Below are 21,019 nucleotides of genomic sequence, written 5' to 3' on the forward strand. Positions count from 1 at the left end.
GTTCTTTGCCTTCCTTACTGATATGGATTGAATTTTGTCCCCTAAAAGATGTTCAAGGTCCATGAATGTGACAGTATTTGGAAATCGGACCTTTGATGTGTTATTGGTTAAGATGAGGCCAAACTGGGTTAGGATGGTTTCTAGTCCAATATGACTGGTGTCCTTACATGGAGAGGAAATTTAGACACAGTTGGGGTGGGGTTGGGGCATGAGACGGAGGCAGAGATGGAGCTATGCCACGAGCCAAGGAACATCATGGATGGTCTGCAAGCCACTACCAGAACCTTCCATACTTCAAATTGTAAATACAATTTGCTCCATCTTATAGATCAGGAGAATGAGACTCAGGAGTCAAATAATATGCTGAAGTTCATCTAGAGTTTAAGTGTTCTACAAGTCACAACTTGTTTATCTCTGCCAAATCAGGCTGGGAAAAGTAGGAGCTAAAGATGTAAGCAGGGATAACACCTAAATACCCCAAGGCATCCACAATTCCATAAATTGGAAATACCTAAAATTGGGTATGGAAAATAATGGGGGAAAGCCTAATCTTCCATCAACCAACCTGTATGGATTTATCAGACCCATATCACTCTGACTCCAGAGTTCTAAATATTTAAGAACCAACAGTTAACCTGGTCATTGGCATAAAATGATATATGAATGCTTGCCATGTAATTCCTGAAGCTCCAGAGAAAATGCAATCAAGTCTTCTACTGTATCACAACCGAAATGGCATTGACTACAAATGCTTAATGTTAGATAAGGAACCTACAGACTCAGGTTGTGGTAGGCTGCAGAGTCTTCTCCTGCCCCCAAAAGGTCCACATCCTAATATCTAGAACCTAAGACTATTACTTTGTATGGCAAAAACTTTCCAGATGCTATTAAGTTAAGGATCTTGAGATGGGGAGATATCCTAGAGTATCCCAGTGGACCTAAATCCAATCACTAGCATCCTTATAAGAGGGAGGCAGAGGACAATTACAGACAGAAAAGAAAGAATGTGATGTCATGATGGAAGCAACGAGAGATTTGAACATGTTACACTGCTGGTTTTAAAGATGGAGGAAGGTACCATTCAAGGGATGCCAGGAAAGCAGCTCTAGAAGCCAGAAAAGGCAAGTTTCTCCCCCAAGAAACTTTAGAGGTAATAAGGCCTTGCTGACATCTTGACTTTAGCCTGGAGAAAATGACTTTTGACTTCTCAAATGGCAAGAGAATAAATGTGTGTTGTGTTAAGCCACCAAGTTTGTGGTAATTTTTATAGCAGCAGTGGGAAGCTAATACAAAGGTCAAAGGATTCTAGTCACCCAAGAAACTACCTTTTATTCATTCACTTAATAAATAATTATTGAGATGTCATGTGCCACATGTTTCTAAGCACTGAAGATACAGCAGCGGACAAATAGACAAAAATATCTGCCCTCATGGGGCATACTCTAGTGGAGGAGGCAGACATTATACAAAATAAATAAGAATGATGTTAAATGTTAGAAAGTAATAATTCTATGGAGAAAAACGAAGTGGTGAAGAGAAATACAGAGGACCGGCGGTTTTGAAATAGGTGGTCACAGAAGGCTTCATGGAGATAGTGGAGATTGAGCCAAGATTTGAAGAAGTTGAAGGAGCCACTGAGATGACTATCTGAGTATAGAACATTTAAGGCAGAGGGAGCAAATAATAACCAAGGCCTGAGCCTGGCCAGTGTGGTTGGAGCAGTGAAAGCAAGAATAAGAATAGGAACAGCTGAGGCGAGAGATCTTGATCACCCAGGAATGGTCTGGTTTTCATACTGGCAGTGTTAAGTGGTCAACAAGGTCATTAGGGAAGCGAGAGAAATAAATTACGCTGTGTCCTTCATTTCCACACACCATTCCCTCCGTTGGAATTCATAAGCATCTTTCAAAACCAGCTTGTGCACCTACAGTGGTTTGAAGCTATACATACCCCAGAAAAACATGTTCTGAAATCTAGTCCATTCCTGTAGATGTGGACCCACTGTACGTAGGCCCTTTTGACGAAGCTACTTCAGTTAAGGTATGAGCCACCTCAATCAGGATGGGACATAATCTTATTACTGGATGAAATTCAGGCACACAGAGAAGCAAGAAGCTGAAACAGAATGCACAAGAGAAGGAAGAGACCAAGAGGCATCTCCATGCACCTTGCCATGTGAAAAAGAGCCAAGGATCACTAGCAGCCAGCCAGTGATGCCACAGGTTTTGTGAGAATATATTAACTATGTAAGCACCCTGATAGTCTCATAATATCTTTTAAATATATTTACAAGGAGAGAACAACCATTTGGAAAAGAAAGTGCCTTTATTTTTAAAAATTTTATTTATTTCTCCCCTCCTCCCTTGCTGTTTGCACTCTCTGCTTTCTGTGTCCATTCGCTGTGTGTTCTGTGTCTGCTTGTATCCTCTTTAGGCAGCAATGGGAACAGATCCTGAGAACTTCCAAAGTGGGAGAGAGGTGCTCAATTGCTTGTACCACCTCAGCTCCCTGGTCTGCTGCGTCTCGTATTGTCTCTCCTCCGTTTCTCTTTTTGTTGTGTCATCTTGCTGCATCAGCCCTCCACGTGGGCCAGTGCTCCATGTGGGCCAGCTCTCCACTTGGGCCAGCTCACTGCACAGGCCAGCTTGCCTTCACCAGGAGGCCCTGGACATTGAACCTGGCCCTCCCTTATGGTAGACGGGAGCCCAATCGCTTCAGCCACATCCATGTCCCACCATCCTTTCCTTAAAAAAAAAAAATTAACTTTTGAACTGATACAATCATAAATAGAACTTAAATATTTCCTACAAAATGAATTGAAAACTTAAATGTCTATGGTGGCTAGACAGGTCACATAATGAGTAAGGTGGACCAGGATATGCCCACTTCTGTCTGTCTTTAGACACATAGCATTCTCATCTACACTTTGCTTTCAATTATCAATGGATATACTGACCTGAAGAAACAGTTCGCTTTTGTGAGAAAACCAACAGGAGCAGCCTAAAGAAAAATGGCAATTCATGATGCCTTGATTTGGATGTTTGCCTGGCCTCAAAACTGTGAGCCATTTAAATTCTTGTTTAATTTGAATCATTGCATGGTATTTGCTTGGGAAACCTAGAAACTAAAACAGACTTTGGTACCAGGAGAGTGGGGTGCTGCCATTGTAAATACCAAACATAAATAAATAAATAAAAGGAAAAAAGGGAAAATAGTTTTGGAACTTGGTAATGGATAAAAGTTGGAAGAATTGTGAGATACTTGCAAGAAAAACCCTAGATTGCTTTGAAGAGACTGTTGGTAGAAATATGGAGCTAAAGGTATCTCCAATGAGCCCCTAGATGGAAATGATGAGTGTGTTGTTAGAAACTGGGGGAAAGGTGCTCCTTGCTTTAAAGTGGCAGACATCTTGGCAAAATCGAGTCCTGATGTCAGATGGAAGACAGAACTTGAAAGCGATGAATTTGGCTATTTAGCGGAGGAGTTTTCCAAGCTGAGGTCTGGATTAAAGAAACTTCCCAGGCCAAGACAGTGTGCGTGGAGAGGATGAATCTGCCCTAGTGCTTGGAGAGGGTGGAGCCTTCACCCCAGTATTTGGGGAGAGCATAACCACTAGGCAAGTGCTGCTGTTTCATCAGGCCTGGAGGACAAAACATCACTCTATAGATGACTCTCAGACCTTGAGATCTATTGGAGTATGCTTGGCTGGGTTATGCTATTGTTTGGTACCTGTGACCCATTCTCCTTTCAATTTCTCCCTTCTGGAATGCAAATATTTATCCTATGCTTGTCCCTGCAGTGTATATTTGAAATAGATAACCTGTTCTCTAAGTTTCACAGATCCACAAAAGGAGGGGCATTGTGTCCCAGGACAGACCACAACCAAAACCGATTTTGATGAGACTTTGAACTAAGTATTATTTCTGAAATGACTTAAGGCTTTTGGGATATTGTGATGGAATGAAAGTATTTTGCACATAGAAAGAACATGTCTTTGGGGGTCCAGAGGGTGGAGTGTGGTGGTTTGAAGCTGGATATAGCTCAGAAAATCATGTTCTTAAATTTAATCCTTCCTGTAGGTGTGAACCCATTGTAAGCAGGACCTTTTGAAGAGGCTACTTCAGTTGTGGTGCAACCATCTCAATCAGGATGGGTCTTAAACCCTGTTTCTAGAGTCCTTTACAAGTGGAATGAAATTCAGACACACAGGGAAAAAACCACAGGAAGCAAGAAGCTGAAATGGAAAGAAGGAAGAGACCATGAGACACCTCCATGTGCCTTCTCATGTGACAGAGAAACCAAGGGTCATTGGCAGCCAGTCCTAGAATGCCACAGTGTTCAGGCAGAAAGCATTGGCTTGATGATGCCTTAATTTGGACAATTTCCTGGTCTCAAAATTGTGAGCCAATAAATTCCCACTTTTTAACCCCATCCATTTCATGGTATTTACTCAAGCAGCCTCAGAATCTAAAACAGCCCTCTTCCAATTCTCCCCTCCTCTTATCTTCCCCTCCACGAGCTCCTCCTTCCTGGGTTCCTGCTCCATCCACACAGTACTGATCTTGACCTCTTTTATGCCACCAGGATCTTGTGCAAATATCTCTAGAAAAGTATCTAGTGTGTTGCTTTGTACACACTTAGCACTCCAGGATGTTTCCCTTCCTTGTCTCTTAAAATTCTTAACACAACTTTAGGAATTTTCACTGCAAATCAAACAGGAATTGAGTTTTAGGGAAGACCTAGTTTATGTACAAAGACATAAAGATGTAATAGAATCCTTTCAAAGAACTCTCTTGCTAACACTAAATCGTAGGGAACAATGCATTGCCTGACATTTTCAGATTCCCAGACCAGAGATAGAATATGATAGAAGGGAGAACAGGGGTGAGCAATTTTATAAGGGTTCTTTGGTCCCATCCTTCTTGCAGACTATAGCTTTGTTCATGGTGCAAAAGGAAGGAGTCCCTTAGAGTAGAATAGATTACATGGATGTGCGTGGGTGTGGATGCTCTAACTTTTTTCTAAGCTCAACGTTAGAACATATACCTCTCATTCAAGGGATCTAAAGAAATTTAAAGGACTCCAGAGTGATACATAAAAGTGTGTGTATGACTGTGAGAGTGTGCATATGTGTGACTGTGTGTGTGTATGTGTGTGTGCTTACAAGGGAGAGAGAGAGAAAAAGAGGAAGAGAGAGAGCACTTGAATGCATGTATGTTGGAATGGGAGGATGGATCAAGTTAGCATAAGGAAGCTTAATAGGCATTTGACTGCTTGGCCAAATATAGAAGCTGTTTCTAGAGAATGACATCATTATATGGGAAGGGGGTTGTTTGTAAGTGGAACACTTCAGTCTAGCGGAAGGTTTCAGCACCTGCTTTAATCAACCATACAACTACTTTTATGAAGATTTACACTTATAGAAGTTTGAGTAGTTTTCTCAAGTTCCTTTCCTTTGCTTATAGTTTGGAATTTTTCCATGTTTTTGGACGCAAATAAATGCAGCTGTTTGCTCCGCAAGAGCTGTGGAAAACATATTTATGCTGCATTTGTAATATAAAGAATGTTCAATTGAGATGGAATTTGGCTCCTTGCCTTATGTTTCAACTTTTCTCTTTAATAGCATAAGGTCCTTCATTCATACAAATGATGCTATTGAATCATCAGCATGGTATAGAGAAAGAATAGGAGTCTGGGCATGAAAACACCTGAGCTTCTGTTTTGCTTTGTCAGTAATGACCTTCTTAGATGTGGCAGATTGTATTTTTTTAAGATGGCTTCAAAAATATCTCCCATCTCACAACTCCTTTACAATGTGACCTTGACACTTTCCCTTTGAGAGGAGGAGTCTATGTCCACTCCTCTCAAATCCAAAGGGGGCTGCAACTTGCTCATAACCATTGGAATGCTGTGGAAGTGGCCATGCGTGACTTCTGGAGCTCGGTTATAAGAGACAATGCAGCTTCTGCCTTGTTCACTGGAACGCTCCCACTTTGAACCCTGCTGCCATGTTAGAAGTTCAACCACCTTGAGGCCACCATGCTGTGAGGAAGCTAAGCCACACGGCATGGCCTCGTGTAGGCATTCCAGTCAGCAGCCCTAGCCTTCAAGTTTTTTCAGCCCAAATGTCCACTTGAAGAAGCCCTCAGATAACCTAAACTCCCAATCACGGAGTTACTCTCAATCTTCAAGGATTTCCAGCTGTCCGGGACCAGGGAAAAGAAGTTATTCCCACTATGACCTTTCTGAATGCCTGACCACAGAACCTATGAAAAGAAAATGGTCATTATTTTATGCTACTAAGTTTAGCAGGAATAGAAATTTTTAGTGGATGGACTATGGTAACAAAAAACTAAAACATGTGGCATTAGTTGTGGGACCCAGTGGCATGTAGTGGAAGCTCTTGCGGGGGCTGTTAGGACAAGCTGGAAGATCCCCAAGGAGGGTATTGATGGGGGATTTAAGAAAACTGAGGTACAGATTATCAGAAGCCAAGGAAAAGGAGATCCTTTTAAGGTAAGTGGAAGAAAGTTCAACAAGACTAATTCCTGTGATAAAGTATAGAATAGAAAACATGCCTATTAAACTTGATGTAGCTAAGGAGACTTCCAGGCCAAGTACTGAAGGATGCTGCCTGACTTCTTCTAGTTGGTGATAAGGTGATTGAGGAGGTAGATAAACTAAAAAGCAAAATATTCAGTTTCAAGCATAACTTGGAGAATATGTAAAAGTCACAGAAGTCTTTCAACCAGGTAAAGGTTGCCAAATTAAAAAGTAGTTTCTGGACCAAGATCAAATTCAGGACGGGGCTGTAAGATCCTTTGTTTAGCCCTCAGAAAGATCTAAAATATAGCATCATAGATATCTTCAGGCAGATAAAGGATCTTCTGTGGACCTTTAGGGTGTACATTACAGATTCTCTTCATTAAACTAGAAAGCTTCTATGAATCGTAAAGGTATTGTCCCATAATAGCTGCACTGAGTGCCCAGGAAAAGAAGGTTCTGACTCAAAGAGATTTGTGAGCATGTTTTTTGTCTAAGAGAGGGGGTTATAAATTGATACATAGTAAAAACAAAAACTTTAAAAGGAATTATCTTAGCTTTGACTTCAAGGAAAAGAGAGAATATAAAATGCAAGAGGCTTTTTGGAACTGACGAACTTACTCAGTTGCAACACAGGCTATTTCTTATGGAAAAGAAAGGATAATTCTGAGAACAGAACCAAGAACCACCAAGAAAAACTCCCAGACGGTATGACTGAATCCTAATCAAGGAACCGGCAAGATATGCCCATATTTCAGTATTGTCATGGACCAATGATCACTCATGGTCTTCTGTTTTCCCTTTTAGAACAGGTGCATCTATAGTAGTTATGCTTGCCTTTCCTACCAGTGAATGCTGTTTGTATATGGGACATATAACTCATCTCTTTAAGGCACAGGTTACAGATCAAGAGGAATGTATTTAAAAGAGTTGGACTAAAAAACCTGCACCTAAGAAACCACATCCACACTTGGACAATGAGATCCTGACTTCAAACTGATGCAGGAATAGGATGAGACTCTGGTGTTTTAGGAGAGAGGGGATTGCATTTTGTATATGGGGCAGGTACTGTGACCAGAGGGTGGACTGACTGTGGCAGATTGTATTTTCCAAAGATAACTGCAGCAAATTCTCTTATCTTCCTGGCTCCTCTATAATGTAAACTTGACACTCTTCCCATCAAGAGTGAACAAGTTTTTCACACACTTGTCACCAATAAGATGTGGTAGAAATGATGCTGAAAGACTTCTGAGGCTAGATCATAAAAAGCAATATAGTTTCTACCTCCCTAGCTAGAATAGTCATGTTTCCAATCCAAAGGCACTATGTCAGAAATTCGCTAATCTGTGGCTGCCATGCTGTGAGGAAGGAAATCTTCAGAGAGGCCACGTGTAGTCCTCTCTGTAGTTAACAGTCCTAGTCTTTGAATCCTCCCAGACAAGGTGTGATAGAACAAGCCTTCTTATAATTCCAGCTTCCAGCCACTGAATCACCCCCCCTCCCCCTTTAAATCTTTCCTGTTGACAATCCATGCATCATGGAATAGAGCAAGCATTCTCTACTGTACTTTCCTGGAATTCCTGAACATAGAATCTGTGAACATAATAAAATGTTTTATGTCACTGAGTTTGGGATGGTCTGTTATGCAGCAATTGTCATTGCAGCCCTGTACCTCATTTTGTTTTCACATTTGTAAGATAGTTCATTCTAAGTGACTGTCAAGGTCCCTTTGAAAATCGGATGCTGTCACATTACAGCTTACAAGTCATTGGATCAGACTGCTGGCTGCTCCTCCCCACTCCAAAGGTGTTTTCTGTTTTCTGGGTACATGACCATCAGGCAGAGAGTACATTTCCCAGTCTCCTTTGCAGTCGGGTGTGGTCATATGACTAATATCTCACTAATGGAACATGAGTGCAAGTGACATATAGCACGTCCCTCTCACTTCCCAAAAGAAAATTGTTTACCCTTGTAGCAGTTTGGTATTATTGATGAATTCCAAAAAGAAATATTGGATTATGTTTGTAATCTGATCTGTACCTGGGCAAGATTGAGTTATGATTAGGGCATTGAGTCCCTACCCACCAAGGGGTGGGGACTCACAGATAAAAGGCATGGCAAAGAATAAAGTTGAGGGTTGTCTGATGTTGGAGTTTGTTTTTTTTTAAAGATTATTTTTTTATTTATTTCTCTCCCCTTCCCCACTGCTCCCCCAATTGTCTGCTCTCTGTGTCCATTCACTGTGTGTTCTTCTGTGTCCGCTTGTATTCTTGTCAGCAGCACCTGGAATCTGCATCTTGTTTTGTTTCATCGTCTTGCTGCGTTAGCTCTCCATGTGTGTGGTGCCATTCCTGGGCACGCTGCACTTTTTGCACGCTGGGCAGCTCTCCTTACAGGGCACACTCCTTGTGTGGGGGGCTCCTCTATGCAAAGACACCCTTGCGTGGCATGGCGCTCCTTGCACGCATCAGCACTGTGCGTGGGCCAGCTCATCACACAGGGCAGGAGGCCCTGGGTTTGAACCTTGGACCTTCCATGTGGTAGGCGCATGCCCTATCCATTGGGCCAAATCTGCTTCCCTAATGTTGGAGTTTTGATGTTGGAGTTTGATGCTAAAGACTTAAGCTGGAGCCCTGGGAAGTCAGCACACAGAGGAAAGAGAAGCCAGCACTAGGAAGGAAGCAACCTTGAAGCCAGAGAAAAGCAAGCCTCAGGAACATAGGAACCCAGGAAGCCTGAACCCTTGCAGATGTTGGCATCCATCTTGCTCCAAATAGACTTTGATGAGGGAAGTAACTTATGCTTCATGACCTGGTGTCTGTAAGCTCCTACCCCAAATAAATACCCTTTATAAAAACCAACCAATTCTAGTATTTTGTATCAGCATCCCTTTGGCTGACTAATACAACCCTGGACTTCTTTGCCTTTCTATGAGCTGAAACATACTAAGCTTCAAATGTGCATTTGAGGTGAAGAAGGGACCATAATATGTAAGGACCCTAGGACTCTGAATAACAAGATGCCCTGCCCATGTGTTACGTGAGGTAGAAATTAAATTCTTTCTTATTCAAGCCATTGTGTACTTGAGGCTTTTTGGTAAACCACAGTTTACATTTAATCCTAACTAATATACTCTTGAAAGACTTCCAATGCACATGTGATAAATTTCAACTTCCTTAAAATGGCAAAGGCTCTGCTCCTCTCTCCAGCCCTGTCTCCTGTCTATTTCCTATTTTATGTGTTCTGGTTACACTATCCTTCATTATATTTTCTGAATGAATAAAGACCACTTTCCTTTTGTCTCAGCCTCAGTGACACTCCATATCAGCCCATCCTCCTGCTTAGCTAACTCTCACAAATCCTTTAGGTCCTGCTTTAAATGACACTTAGAGTCCTTATTATATGCTCTCATAGCAAGCCTGCCTGTATTTTTCCTGCACAGCACTTATCACCCTGGTAATTAAATAGTTATTTGCATAATTGTTTGATGGCTGCTTCCTCACTATAGTGTGAACATCCTGAGGTCAAGGTCCACATCCTCCTTGTTTCCTGCTCTGCTCCCAGTGCCTAAACAGTACCTGGCACACAGTAGGCTCTCGAAAAGTACTTGTTGAATGTTACTGAATGAACGTGTAAGATCGTTGGCTAAGGTTTTCAGTTTACACTTGTGGCCATTGAATTAAGTAGAATATTAACCTGCCCATTTGAGTATCAAGCGGTGACCTTGGCTTCCTGGTTATTTTGCTCATGAGTCAGCTGAGCTCACCCCACCAGGCTGTGGCCCTTCTGAGTTTGTTTCCTTTAGGCTATCTTGAGTGTCATCAGGGACACTTCTGATAATAGAATCTCTCTCTTTAAAAAATTGGTTTATGGATGAAAAAGTCCAAAGGATGTGGGATGCTGAGCTTAGCAGAATCTGTATGTAAATTGGTATTTTGCTGGTGATCAATCTTGTGCTAAAAATGGAAAATCAATAAAAAAAGAAAATCTAAGGGGAAAAATAAGTTGTAGACATTTTTGGTCCAATGAGTTTCCAAGTCCGAGGACACTGCATCTGAGACCAAGGTTACTGTCGTTTCCAGAGGAGTGTGCAGGAAACTGGACTATCACATACTCAGAATATAGCAGAAGCTACCAGTGATAAAAAAAGTTCTGAAGGCAATGCCTTCCTATCTCACTCACTGGTGAAGCCCTTTGTTGGATCTACTTCCAACTAAAAGGGGAGTTATCATATGTGAATAGTAGTTTCAGGCTCTCTAAAACTGCAGTCCATTGAACTGCTGATGAGATAAGAGCTGAACTCATATTGGCCAGTGATTGTAGAAACCGCAACAAACTTAAGGACATTGAAGAAGGAAGAAATAGAATAAAAATGAATCAAAACTGCCCACATCACAGCCTTCAACTGGATACCAAAATGGGTAGGCACAAGAGAAAGATATGATTGCATTGGGAAGGACAAATGTTGCTGAGTCAGCGCCAATTTAAAGCCACTTCTGACTGAAGCAAGGGTAAAGGGACACTTGCGGATGACCGAGCATTCTTGGAGGAGAAAGTGGAGGTATGCAATGTGAAATGTATCCAGATAATTTATCCAGATAAATTCCCAACTAACTTTGCTAAACAGAGATGAAATGAAGTTTCACAGAAGGAAAAGAACACAGCGCATTAGTGGGGTTCATGGATTTTGGAGACAGGTAGACTTGAGTTTAGTTTTGTATCCACCCCTTACTTAAATAACTTTGGTAAAGTCATTTAAAATGATCTAAAAACCTCATCTTCCTTTTCTTCTAGTGGGGATAATCAAGAGTGATTAAAAATATTCCACAGGCATATTGTCTATGGCAGAAGCTGCAGTCCCAGCTATGGCCACAAGAGGGAGACACCAGGAGCACAAATTCTTAGAGACCCATTCCAGTCTTGGAAAGCTAGAGGACACAGAGCATTTACCTGAGGGAGGGTCTATTTACCGCTTTAGGAATTGGCCAATTCTGGCCAGCAACACATGGGGATAGGAGCTATGGTCAGGTCAGAGGGTCATACCCTGGCAGTGCTCATCTGGGTCGTCTTTGGTCTTGGGCATTTGATGGGGGAGAGGTATGAGGATAAGGGATTAATTCAAATGATACAGGGCAGCTGGTATTAACTGTATGAAGTATTTTAATATTTCAACATCCAGAAGGACCAACCTGGCATTTACTTGCTGATTACTTGCTGGGATAATTTTGTGATGATGAAATGAGGTAACACATGCTGAGTGCTTAGCCAAGTACCTGGCACACGGTAAGTGCTCAATAAATGGTTTTAGATTATTATTGAGAATAATGGTATTTGAGTTCAACAAACAATTATTAAGCACCTACTTTGGGCCAGGAGCTGCACTCGACGCTGGGGATACAGAAATGAATATGCCACAACCCGTGCCCTCAGGGAGTTTATTTTTAGCAGAGTTAAAAACTTTTCTTTTCCTTCCCAGCCTTTCAGAATGAAAGGAAATGGAGGGTCTTCCAGAGTTTTGGTCTTTGTTGTTGGGGGGAGCTGGTTCTGCCTTCCTTTCCCTACTGGATGTGCTTAAGACATTTCTCATTCGAGCACTGCTTTAGGGACTCTCTTAGGTCATGGTTTGGCTTAAGTGATCCTTAACCAGAATGCTGCTCCTCATGAACATCTGCTGCCACGTCATCTACCACCATGTGAGAGAGCAAGGGTGTGGGAAACAGAACTCTAGGCTCCAGCCACAGCTCTGTCTGTAAGAAGTTCTGTGACCTCCAGCAGACGGCTTTATCACTCTGGGATTGGGTTTCTTCTTTTGTACAATAAGGGGTTGACATCTCCAAGAGGTCTCCCACTCCTAATGGGCTCTGGAACCATAATCTTTCTTGCCTGATATTTCTACCTTCACCATCATTTTGTAAGAGGGTCCCACACAAACGTAAACTTCTCCTTTAATTTCATAGCAACACAGACCTGAAAATCATCTAGTCCAATCTGCTCACTGTAGAGATGAGGACTCTAAGATACAGGGAGGCTAAGGGGCCTCTGTGTCCACATTCATTGCTCCAAATCCACTGCTCCCTTTCAGAGGTTTCATCCACTCACTACTTCCTTCACCTTGGCAAGGGGTCCTTATTTCCTCTTTTTCAAATGTTCTGGGACATGGTGAGTAAACTTGCCTACCACATGTTTTCCTTGTCTTTGTAGTCTTTGATCTTGCCCTCTTAGCCTTCCTTATGGACCTAATTTTCATGGTTTGTTCTCAATTACTGAAGAGGTTGGCTGTGTGTCACATCTTGCTGGAGAACCTACTTCTGGAACCTGTCTCCAGCTTTCTGCAGTGTTGAGCTACTTGGAAACACGGATACTAGACTTAAAGAGCCTTGAGGGCAGGGGACACAGTCTTAACTTGGTGTCACCGCACTGCCTAGCTCAGCGCATAGAAGCTCAGTAAATGCTTGTTAAGTAAATAAATGTCCCTGTATGTTAAAGGAGACGCTCTGGCTCATGGGAACAAATGGGCTTAATAAAAGGCAACCACTGTGTCTTACATGGACATATATGTTTAGTATGCGGGCAAACAAGGGGCATATGCCCTCTTTCCCCAAAGGTAAGCTACTGGCTGCCATAGCAGGGAATATGTAAAAGCTTGCAAATATCCTCATTGACAGTCTCTATTTAGGAATCTTGCTCACCTGCTGTTCATTTGCAGAACAAAGAGAAACTTGCCCCTTGGTGACCAAAGGAGATAACAGTATTAGAATAGGTGCCACCTGGGAATTACTATTTCTGCCCCACGGATGGAATACAAGTGGCCAGATCGCTCCCACCTTTTGAAAAAGTTGTCCAAATATGCCCAGCAACTGTGACTCTGGGCTGCAGACCAACTTCTCTATGTCTGCCCCAAGACCAAGTAAAGTTGAACCACAGCAACTTGGGGCTCCACAGCTGTTTGGACTTTGAAAGCCCAAGGTGGGATCCAGTCACGAAGATTGTCGTGAACAGGAATGAAGGTACAGCAAAAACTCTTCGGCTGGGCTTTGTAGCCTGCTGTCCTGAATCTCCTGTCTCGGTGAAATCTAAGGAAAAGAGTATGGCCTGGTCCAGAGATGGGCCTCCCAAACTGTGAAAGGGTTTTCTGTGCTGTCAAGGTCACAGCCATGCCGGAAAGGCTCTGCTAAGGACCGGGAGAGGCACATCATTAGATAAATGCCATGACCTGGTATGAGGGGAAAGATGAAAAGCAACATCCAGGGCGCTGGAGGACAGCCTAATGGACAATAAATATTTTACCAGCTCTGGCCATTTGTATGGAATGTCACCTTCTCACCCTCTCCATCAAATGGTTGGCTTTGTTTGTTCCCCTCCCTCCCCAGGCCCCATTATTCTTCCATAGCGTGGAAGGAAAAAACAGCATTACTGTCACTTTATTAACGGATTCTGCGCACACAGTAGGTCCTAAATAATGTTAATTGTCTTCTTTTTTCCCCCCTTTCTATTGAAATAAGTCTGCGCATCTCTGCTGGATAAAAATTGCCCCCCCCCCCCCCCCCCCCCCGCCAAGAGAGAAATTAGACAGGAGGCCAAGGTAGGTGATCCTATCTGAGACGTTCATCAAACTTTTCTATTTTAAAAATAAGCCTTCTAGAGCGACAGGGTCAGTCCCTCTCCTGGCCTGCAGGAGAGGCCGGTGGCCCGGAAGTCAGGCGTTTCTATTTTCAGCTCCCCCAGCCCAGAGAGCCTAACCTCTGCCTCCCCGAAGGCCACGCAGCCAACCCGCCGGCAGCACGGGGCCTGCAGCTCCTCTGCATTTCCATTTCCATAAATTTACATCAAATTTGTGCTGAATCATATCCCCCCCACGCAGAAGAAATGAAATACATTATCAATAAGTACAATAAATTTGAATAATCGGAAAGCCTGTGACTTTCCCACGTCTCTTTTTCTAATTAACTCTTTCCACGGGCCCCATCTCGCTCCGCTTCCACCACCCAAGCTCCCGCTGGATTTCTGCGCACCCACCCGCCCTGCCCAACGTTGGTCCGCTCTTCTCCCGCGGTTCTTCCGCCACCCCACACCACCCCCCCCCCATCAGGTGCTCCAGGCCCTGCCTCTCCCCCTGTGCCTCTTTTCCTTCCACTCCAACTCCAGCTCGCTTCGCCGCGCATTCTCCTCTCCTCCTGACACCTCCGGCCCCCGTTATCAGCCCAAGGCCTTGCCCCCTCTTGCTCCCGCCCGCCCCCCACCTCCACCCACCCCGTGCCTCCCCGCAATGCCAATCACGCGCCGGCCACACCCGGAGCGGCCTGCGCCCGCTCGGGCTGGCAATGGCGCGGCCCTGGCCTGCGCGGCCGTCCTCAGCCCCGCTCAGGCACTTGGAGCGCCGCGGCGGCGGGTCAGCGGGGAGTGGAACTTCCCTCTGCCCCCCTGCTGCCCGGGCTGATTGGCAGCCGGCGGGGCTAGAGGGGAGCCGCGCGGTGCTGATTGTTTGCTGCTGGGCGGGGTGGGCCGCGGAGCTCAGGGGCCTGGGAGACGCAGGGTGCTCTGTGTCCCGGATCCGGCCAGGATCCCGCGTGGGCCTGTGTGCTGGCTGGCTGCGGAAAATGATGGAGGTGGTCCTCCCTGGGACTAAGAGGGAGGCTTATCTTGCACAAAATTGCGGCCCAGGGACCTCAGGCCTGGCTGCAGTGCACTCTGGGACCTGTAGTCCCCTGAGCCCAAGCACCAAGGAAGCCGTTTAGCAGCCAGGCCCAGGGGGCTCCTGACTGACTTGTCAAAATAGCCCTGTGTTGACGCGTCCAAGAATCGTGGGCCTTGGCGAGCATAAAGCTGATTTAAAAGAAAAAAAAACAAACAACCATGATAAACCATGGCCATCGTGGACCATTTCCTTCCCGGCCGCATCTGTCTGAGGTTCTTAATTCAGGTAGGAGAAAAGCGACTGAGGGAAGGAGTGGCCGTGATTATTGCTCCACCTGCGAAGCAGAGAAAATCTTGCCTGAAGATTTGCTTGCCTTTCATGAGAACTCTGACGTTTTCGCGTGGGCAGCCAGAATTTGGACTGTCTGGAGAGGGTGTAGCCAAAGCTTTAAGGCTTTCCTATGTGTCTGGGACCACTGGGATGTGGCTAAAGTCATCTTGCAAGTCAGGAGAGAAGCCATAAGAGAGAATTCAATTTCTAACAGAAAGTTCAAGTTGTCCTTTCTTTCCCAACATCTCGGGAGATTTTTTTTTTCTTTCCCTCCAATCTGGTACCTGAATTCAATTTCTTAGATTAAGCTGTTTTGCAGTTTCCATGTCTAAAACCCTCTCAAACTTTTAGAAGTGACAAGCACCACTCAAAGCATCCGAGCACTTTCTTCGAACATCCCATGTGCATATAAATAAATAAATAAAACAGGCCCTGGGGCTGTGAATACGTATGGAAAAATTGGACCCCTAGGGATGATTTTTCAGACAGCTAAGAGGAAGTAAAATGAGAGGCTAAAGCTAACATTCCAATACTGACTGCCAGGGTGGCAAATTTAAGACAAGGGCACCTAGTTTTAAATTAGGCCTGTGCAAATGGATATTGGATGGAATGTTAATGTACTGTTTTTATCAGAGGTAAAGATAGTGGGTGAGCATTTTAATTTTTCCTTTGAAAAAAAGTTAACCACAACATAATTAGCTTTGTTTTTTTCAGCCTGGGTTGCTGTTGATGAGGTATCTAGAGGCCTTCTGGTATAGGAGCCTAAAAGCTTAAACTGCATTTAATTATTATTATTACTCAATGTCAGGCTACACAAATGAAAAGAGATAAAAAAGAATCGCTTGCAGCAACATTGCCGTGGTTTGTGATTTCATCATATCTCACAAGCTAAGCAGGTTCAGGCTGGGACTTGGGGCATGAAACCTCTAAGGCAAACCCAGACAACCAGAGATGCCGTTTCAAGTGAGCTGGAAGTTTCTCTCCTTTCTGGGGAGGGTAGAGGCTTGCCACTCTTTGATTTTCCTCCCCAGTTTTATTTTTCAGGGTTTTAGTAACTGGCTGAATTGCTTCAGGACATGAAAGCAAATAAGGGAAATGGAGTCACACAGACAGTTGTCCTAAAGAGATATGGTCTCTAATATGAAGATTTTCTTTCGCTTCCAGCAGCTGCCTGAAATATCTAAGTGTGGGCTCCAAAAAGGCAGTAGTACTGCAAGCCTCAGCTAAACGCCGGGCCTTGGAAAGGGCGGACTGCTTTCCCACCTGAATGCCAGCTGAAAGCAAGGTACAGACCAGGGGGCAGTGGAGGGCAGATGGACCAAGTTTTGCCCACCCTTCCTACAATCTATTTCATTGATGGGTCAGAGTGAAGCCAGATGGTTTGCCAGAGGGCCATATATTGGCAGACGGTACCTTGCTTTTGAGGCGTGAGACATCAGGCTGCTAGGAACAAGTGCTTGGCGCTGAGTTAACCCTGGATGTCCAGCTCTGAGATGACCTTCTTTCCACCTCCTTGGATTAAAAAAAGAATGAATTAGATCACCTGGCTTAATCAGAAGACCAGGAGCCTGCCTTTGCTGCTTTCTAGTCCCTTCTTTCTTGTTGCCTAGAGAATTCGTTTGCCAGTCCTTGTTGGTAAGCTCCTCCATGGCAGAGACCATGGTCTGCAATGTTCTTGAACTTTCCAGGATGGGTACACTATTTCATACAACAGGCACGAGATAAATGTGCTGGCCGATAGACTGATTCCCTCTCACAGCCCCTGGCCTGCCAGAGACTATTGAAGAATCTTCTTGAAATGAGGACCTAACAGGCTGTTTCTTTTTTTTCTTCCTCCCCCTCCTGGCTGCTTTTTGCTTGCTGTCTGCTCTCCGTGTCCATTTGCTGTGCGTTTTTCTGTGTCTGTATTTATTTATTCCCCCCCTTGCGGCTTGCTTGCCGTCTGCTCTGTCTCCATTTGCTGCGCGCTCTTCTGTGTTTTTTGCTTGTCTCCCTTTTTGTTGAATCACCTTGCTGAGCTGGCTGTCCACGGTGCTTGCGGGCCGGGGGCACTCCGCCATGCCTGGGCTGGGGGCTCTCCGTGGCGTGCGGGCAAGCCTGCCTTCACAAGGAGGCCTGGGACTCGAACCCAGGGCCTCGCATATCGTAGACGGGAACCCAAATGATGAAGCCACAGCCGCTTCCCAGTCTGTTTCTTTTTTAAGGGTTGCCAGGGAGGATATAGGCTACCTGAGCCTTTCACTAACAGTATACCATCTATATCAATTAACTTGTTGATACATAGCAAACCACCGCAAAGGGCAGTGGCTTAAAACAAGAGCGTTTATCTTAGCCCGTCATTCTGTGGGTCAGCAATTGAGGCAGGTGCTCAGCTGGGTAGTTCCTCTGTGGAGCTCACTCATGCATCTGTGGTCAGCTGGCGGTTGATGGCTTCGCTCACAGGCGGGTGGTGGGTGGCTGTGGGGATGTGGGACCTCTATCATTCAGCAAGTGAAACTGGGCTTGATCCTCTGGCGGTGAGCAGCAAGCAAAGATAGGCCCCAGCTTATGCGTGCTTCCCCATCCTCTTTTTGCAACACATTTGCAAACATTGCATTGGCCAGAGCAAGCCACGTGGCTGAGCCCAAAGTCGAAGTTACAGGCTAAGGCTGGAGTGTGGATGTGGACCTGGCAGGTGGAATTATCACTGATGTTTGCCATCAGTCTCCCAAGCCAAAAACAAAAAAAGGCTGAGAGCTTGTTTGGAGGTGCTAGCAGGGGAGTACAACTATTTGTATACCCTTGACTGAAGAACGGTCGTCCTCTGGCAGGCAAGGTCGTCCTCTTCAACCCAGGGCCCAGCTTCAGGAGGGATGCACATGGTAGTTGCTGAGGGCAGGGAGAGGGAAGAAGGGATGTGATGTGGGGGCATTTTGGGGACTTGGGAGTTGTCCTAAATGATATTGTAGGGGCAGATGCTGGACATTATATATCCTGCCATAACCCACTGAATGGACTGGGGAAGAGTGTGAACTACAATGTAAACTATAATCCATGTGGTGCAGCAGTGCTCCAAAATGTATTCACTAAAAGCAAGGAATGTGCCACACTGATGAAAGAAGTGGTTGATGTGGGAGGAGTGGGGTGGGGTGAGGGGTATATGGGAACCTCTTATATTTTTTAATGTAACATTATTTGTGACCTATGAATCTTTAAAAAAAAAAAGACAATTAAAAAATAATTTAAAAATGCAAAAAAAAAAAAAAGAAAAGGCTGAGAAGTGAGTTCAGTACTTCCAACTCCCAGGTATCCGTGAGGCTGGAGATGGCCTCTTGGATCCAGAAGTCCTAAGGTGAGTCTCCAATTTCTCCACTTTTCAGGCCTCAGTTTTCTCATCGGATAAGTGGAGATTAAATCCATCTCAGAATGTTGTTGCCAGGATCAACAAGGGGCTAAAAATAATATATGTTGGCTGAGATGCTTCCTTGACATGAACAAGTGTTTGCAACTTCTCATCCTACCTGGCTCCCCTCCCCCAGCAGGTGGGAAAGGCTTACTACTGGTGGTGGTGCACGAGAGGAGTTTAGACGGCACCAGAACACCACTCCACATTCCCTCTGATCATCCTTCAGTCCTTCCTCTTAGGAGAAAGTCTTGCTTTGATGCCAGTGTGTCTGGACACTTGCTAAGCATGAGGGTCAGAGCGTTTGGCCCTGTTTAGAATTCAGTAGTGTTAATATTCACATTTTTTAAAAAATTAAAGATGACAACGGATGCTTTAAAAGATGAACTATAAGTAAAAAGTCGCTCTATGAACAATGTCAAGTATATGGTAATATATTCACTTGGCACTGTATGGAACGCTCATTAGTGAAAAAAGCCCAACTCCCTGCCCTGGTGCAGCTTCCATTCTAGCGGTGGGGGGTCGTGACAGAGGTCAGGGAATGGCTGGATCGGGGGACTCGCCCGGGGTCCTCTGAGCCTGGTTGGGGGGGAAGGTCCCGGCCGCCCTCCCGGACCAGGCCCGGCGCGGCGCCGGGGGCGGAGGCCAGGGGTCCGGGGCCGCGCCGGGCGGCCGCTGCGGACGCGGGGCTGGACGCGGGGCTGGGGGCGGGCCCGGTGCGGCCGGGGTTGCGGCCGGGCTGTGGCGGCGGCCCCGGGCGGCCCGGCCCCTCCTCCCCTTCCTGCCGGGGCTGACGTGGAGTTACCAGCGCGGGCGGCCGCAGGAGGCGCCGGGCCCTCTCGGGGCCGCGCGGGGCCGGGGTGGCAGCGGCGGCGGCGCGGCGGGAGGAGGAGGAGGAGGAGGAGGAGGGCGTCCATGCAGCCGGCCCGCGCTTGGAGGAGGAGGCCATGAACGGCGACCGGACCGAGAGCGACTGGCAGGGGCTGGTGAGCGAGGTGAGGCCGAGGCGCCGGCCGGGCGGCAGGGGCCAGCCCAAGCGACCGCCACACCCGAGCGCGCGCCTCCTGCGCCCCCCGCGCGGCCGTGCGGGGAAGGGGCGCACGGGGGACACACACCGCGCGGCCGCGGCGCGCTTCCGCGGTGCAGCCCAGCAGGTGCGCGGTTCCTCCCGCACTTTCGGATCTACCCGGGCGCCACTTTCTTCCACGCCATCTGGTGCCATCCTTTGGGGAGGGGCCTCCCCTCCGGGCAGGATGTGGCCTTGGATTGGAGGGAGAAGCCGGGGGATCCGGGAGACGGCGCCGTGCCCCACCTGCCTTCCTGGTCACCACTGTTTTGGAGCCAAGCGATTGGACGCCTGGTGCTGAACAAAGGTGGTGCCGTGGAGGAAAATCCGGGCCCTCGGGTAACTCCGCGCCAGGTGCATTTACCTGCACCTGTGGTTTGGGTGGGAGAGTTCGCAGGCCGCCTAGGCTCTTCGTTCATACTTTTTCAGTTCGATCAACACATGCTTCCCGCCCGCCTGGTGCGGGTAAGGTGGCGGGCCACTTATGGAAGCAGTGAATCCCAGGTGCAGAGCTGATTGGGCTTGTGGAAGCGGAGAAAACCATGTCCCCCCAACTGTTTTTTTCATAAACACACCCCGGGGGTTTGCCTTCAGACTCCTATACCTCTCCTTCCGTTCACCCTAAGCGTTGGTTGTTTTGGGAGCGGGTGCCGGGCCTCTCCAGGTCAGACCCGTGTGCTCGTGTCTCCTTCTCATCAGTAAATACGTGCCTTGCCTTCCCACGCTTAGTGCCGACCGTTGCCTGTGTTAACTGGCCGTGCTGACCTTCTCCGTGAGATTCTCCCTTGCCTCCCGCCCTTCCTTACCTGGAACCATCCACCACGGTCTTGCGCAAGGCCAGCTTGGGGCTGCTTTTCCTTAACTCCTGTGAAGGCAACGTGGGGTGTCTTGGTTGGTTCTTTCCCTTCCCTTTTCCGGCGTTAGAAGGAAAACTCTGGCCTGTCTTTCTCGATCGTTGTTTTCCAAACTCCAGGTCAGTCTGAGAATATCTGGTCTGTGCAAGGCCTTGCGTTTCTGAAGAATTGCGTGTTAGAGCTGCTGTCCTGGTTTGGTTTGCTTAGCT

General features: G+C 46.2%; 1 protein-coding gene and 1 long non-coding RNA gene across 3 annotated transcripts in view; one reads left to right on the forward strand and one right to left on the reverse strand.

The window, feature by feature from the left end:
• Nucleotides 1–2,356: 2,356 nt before the first annotated feature.
• LOC139439604 (uncharacterized) lies at nucleotides 2,357–20,816 on the reverse strand. The gene is made up of 3 exons (XR_011649545.1): nucleotides 20,763–20,816; nucleotides 16,922–17,020; nucleotides 2,357–2,744 (listed from the first exon to the last, which is right to left on the reverse strand). It is a non-coding gene; the product is annotated as an uncharacterized lncRNA (long non-coding RNA).
• CCDC149 (coiled-coil domain containing 149) overlaps nucleotides 19,689–21,019 on the forward strand; it is a 135,576-nt gene continuing 134,245 nt past the window's right edge. Inside the window, exon 1 of one of the 2 annotated variants that reach the window (XM_058300274.1) lies at nucleotides 19,689–19,885. In XM_058300274.1, the coding sequence (XP_058156257.1) occupies nucleotides 19,838–19,885 (48 nt within the window). In that variant the 5' untranslated portion in view covers nucleotides 19,689–19,837. The remainder of the gene's footprint in view (nucleotides 19,886–21,019) is intronic. The other variant, XM_058300280.1, reaches the window with a different exon arrangement.

The sequence above is a fragment of the Dasypus novemcinctus genome, chromosome 1 (genome assembly GCF_030445035.2).
Source record: "Dasypus novemcinctus isolate mDasNov1 chromosome 1, mDasNov1.1.hap2, whole genome shotgun sequence".
NCBI lineage: Eukaryota > Metazoa > Chordata > Mammalia > Cingulata > Dasypodidae > Dasypus > Dasypus novemcinctus.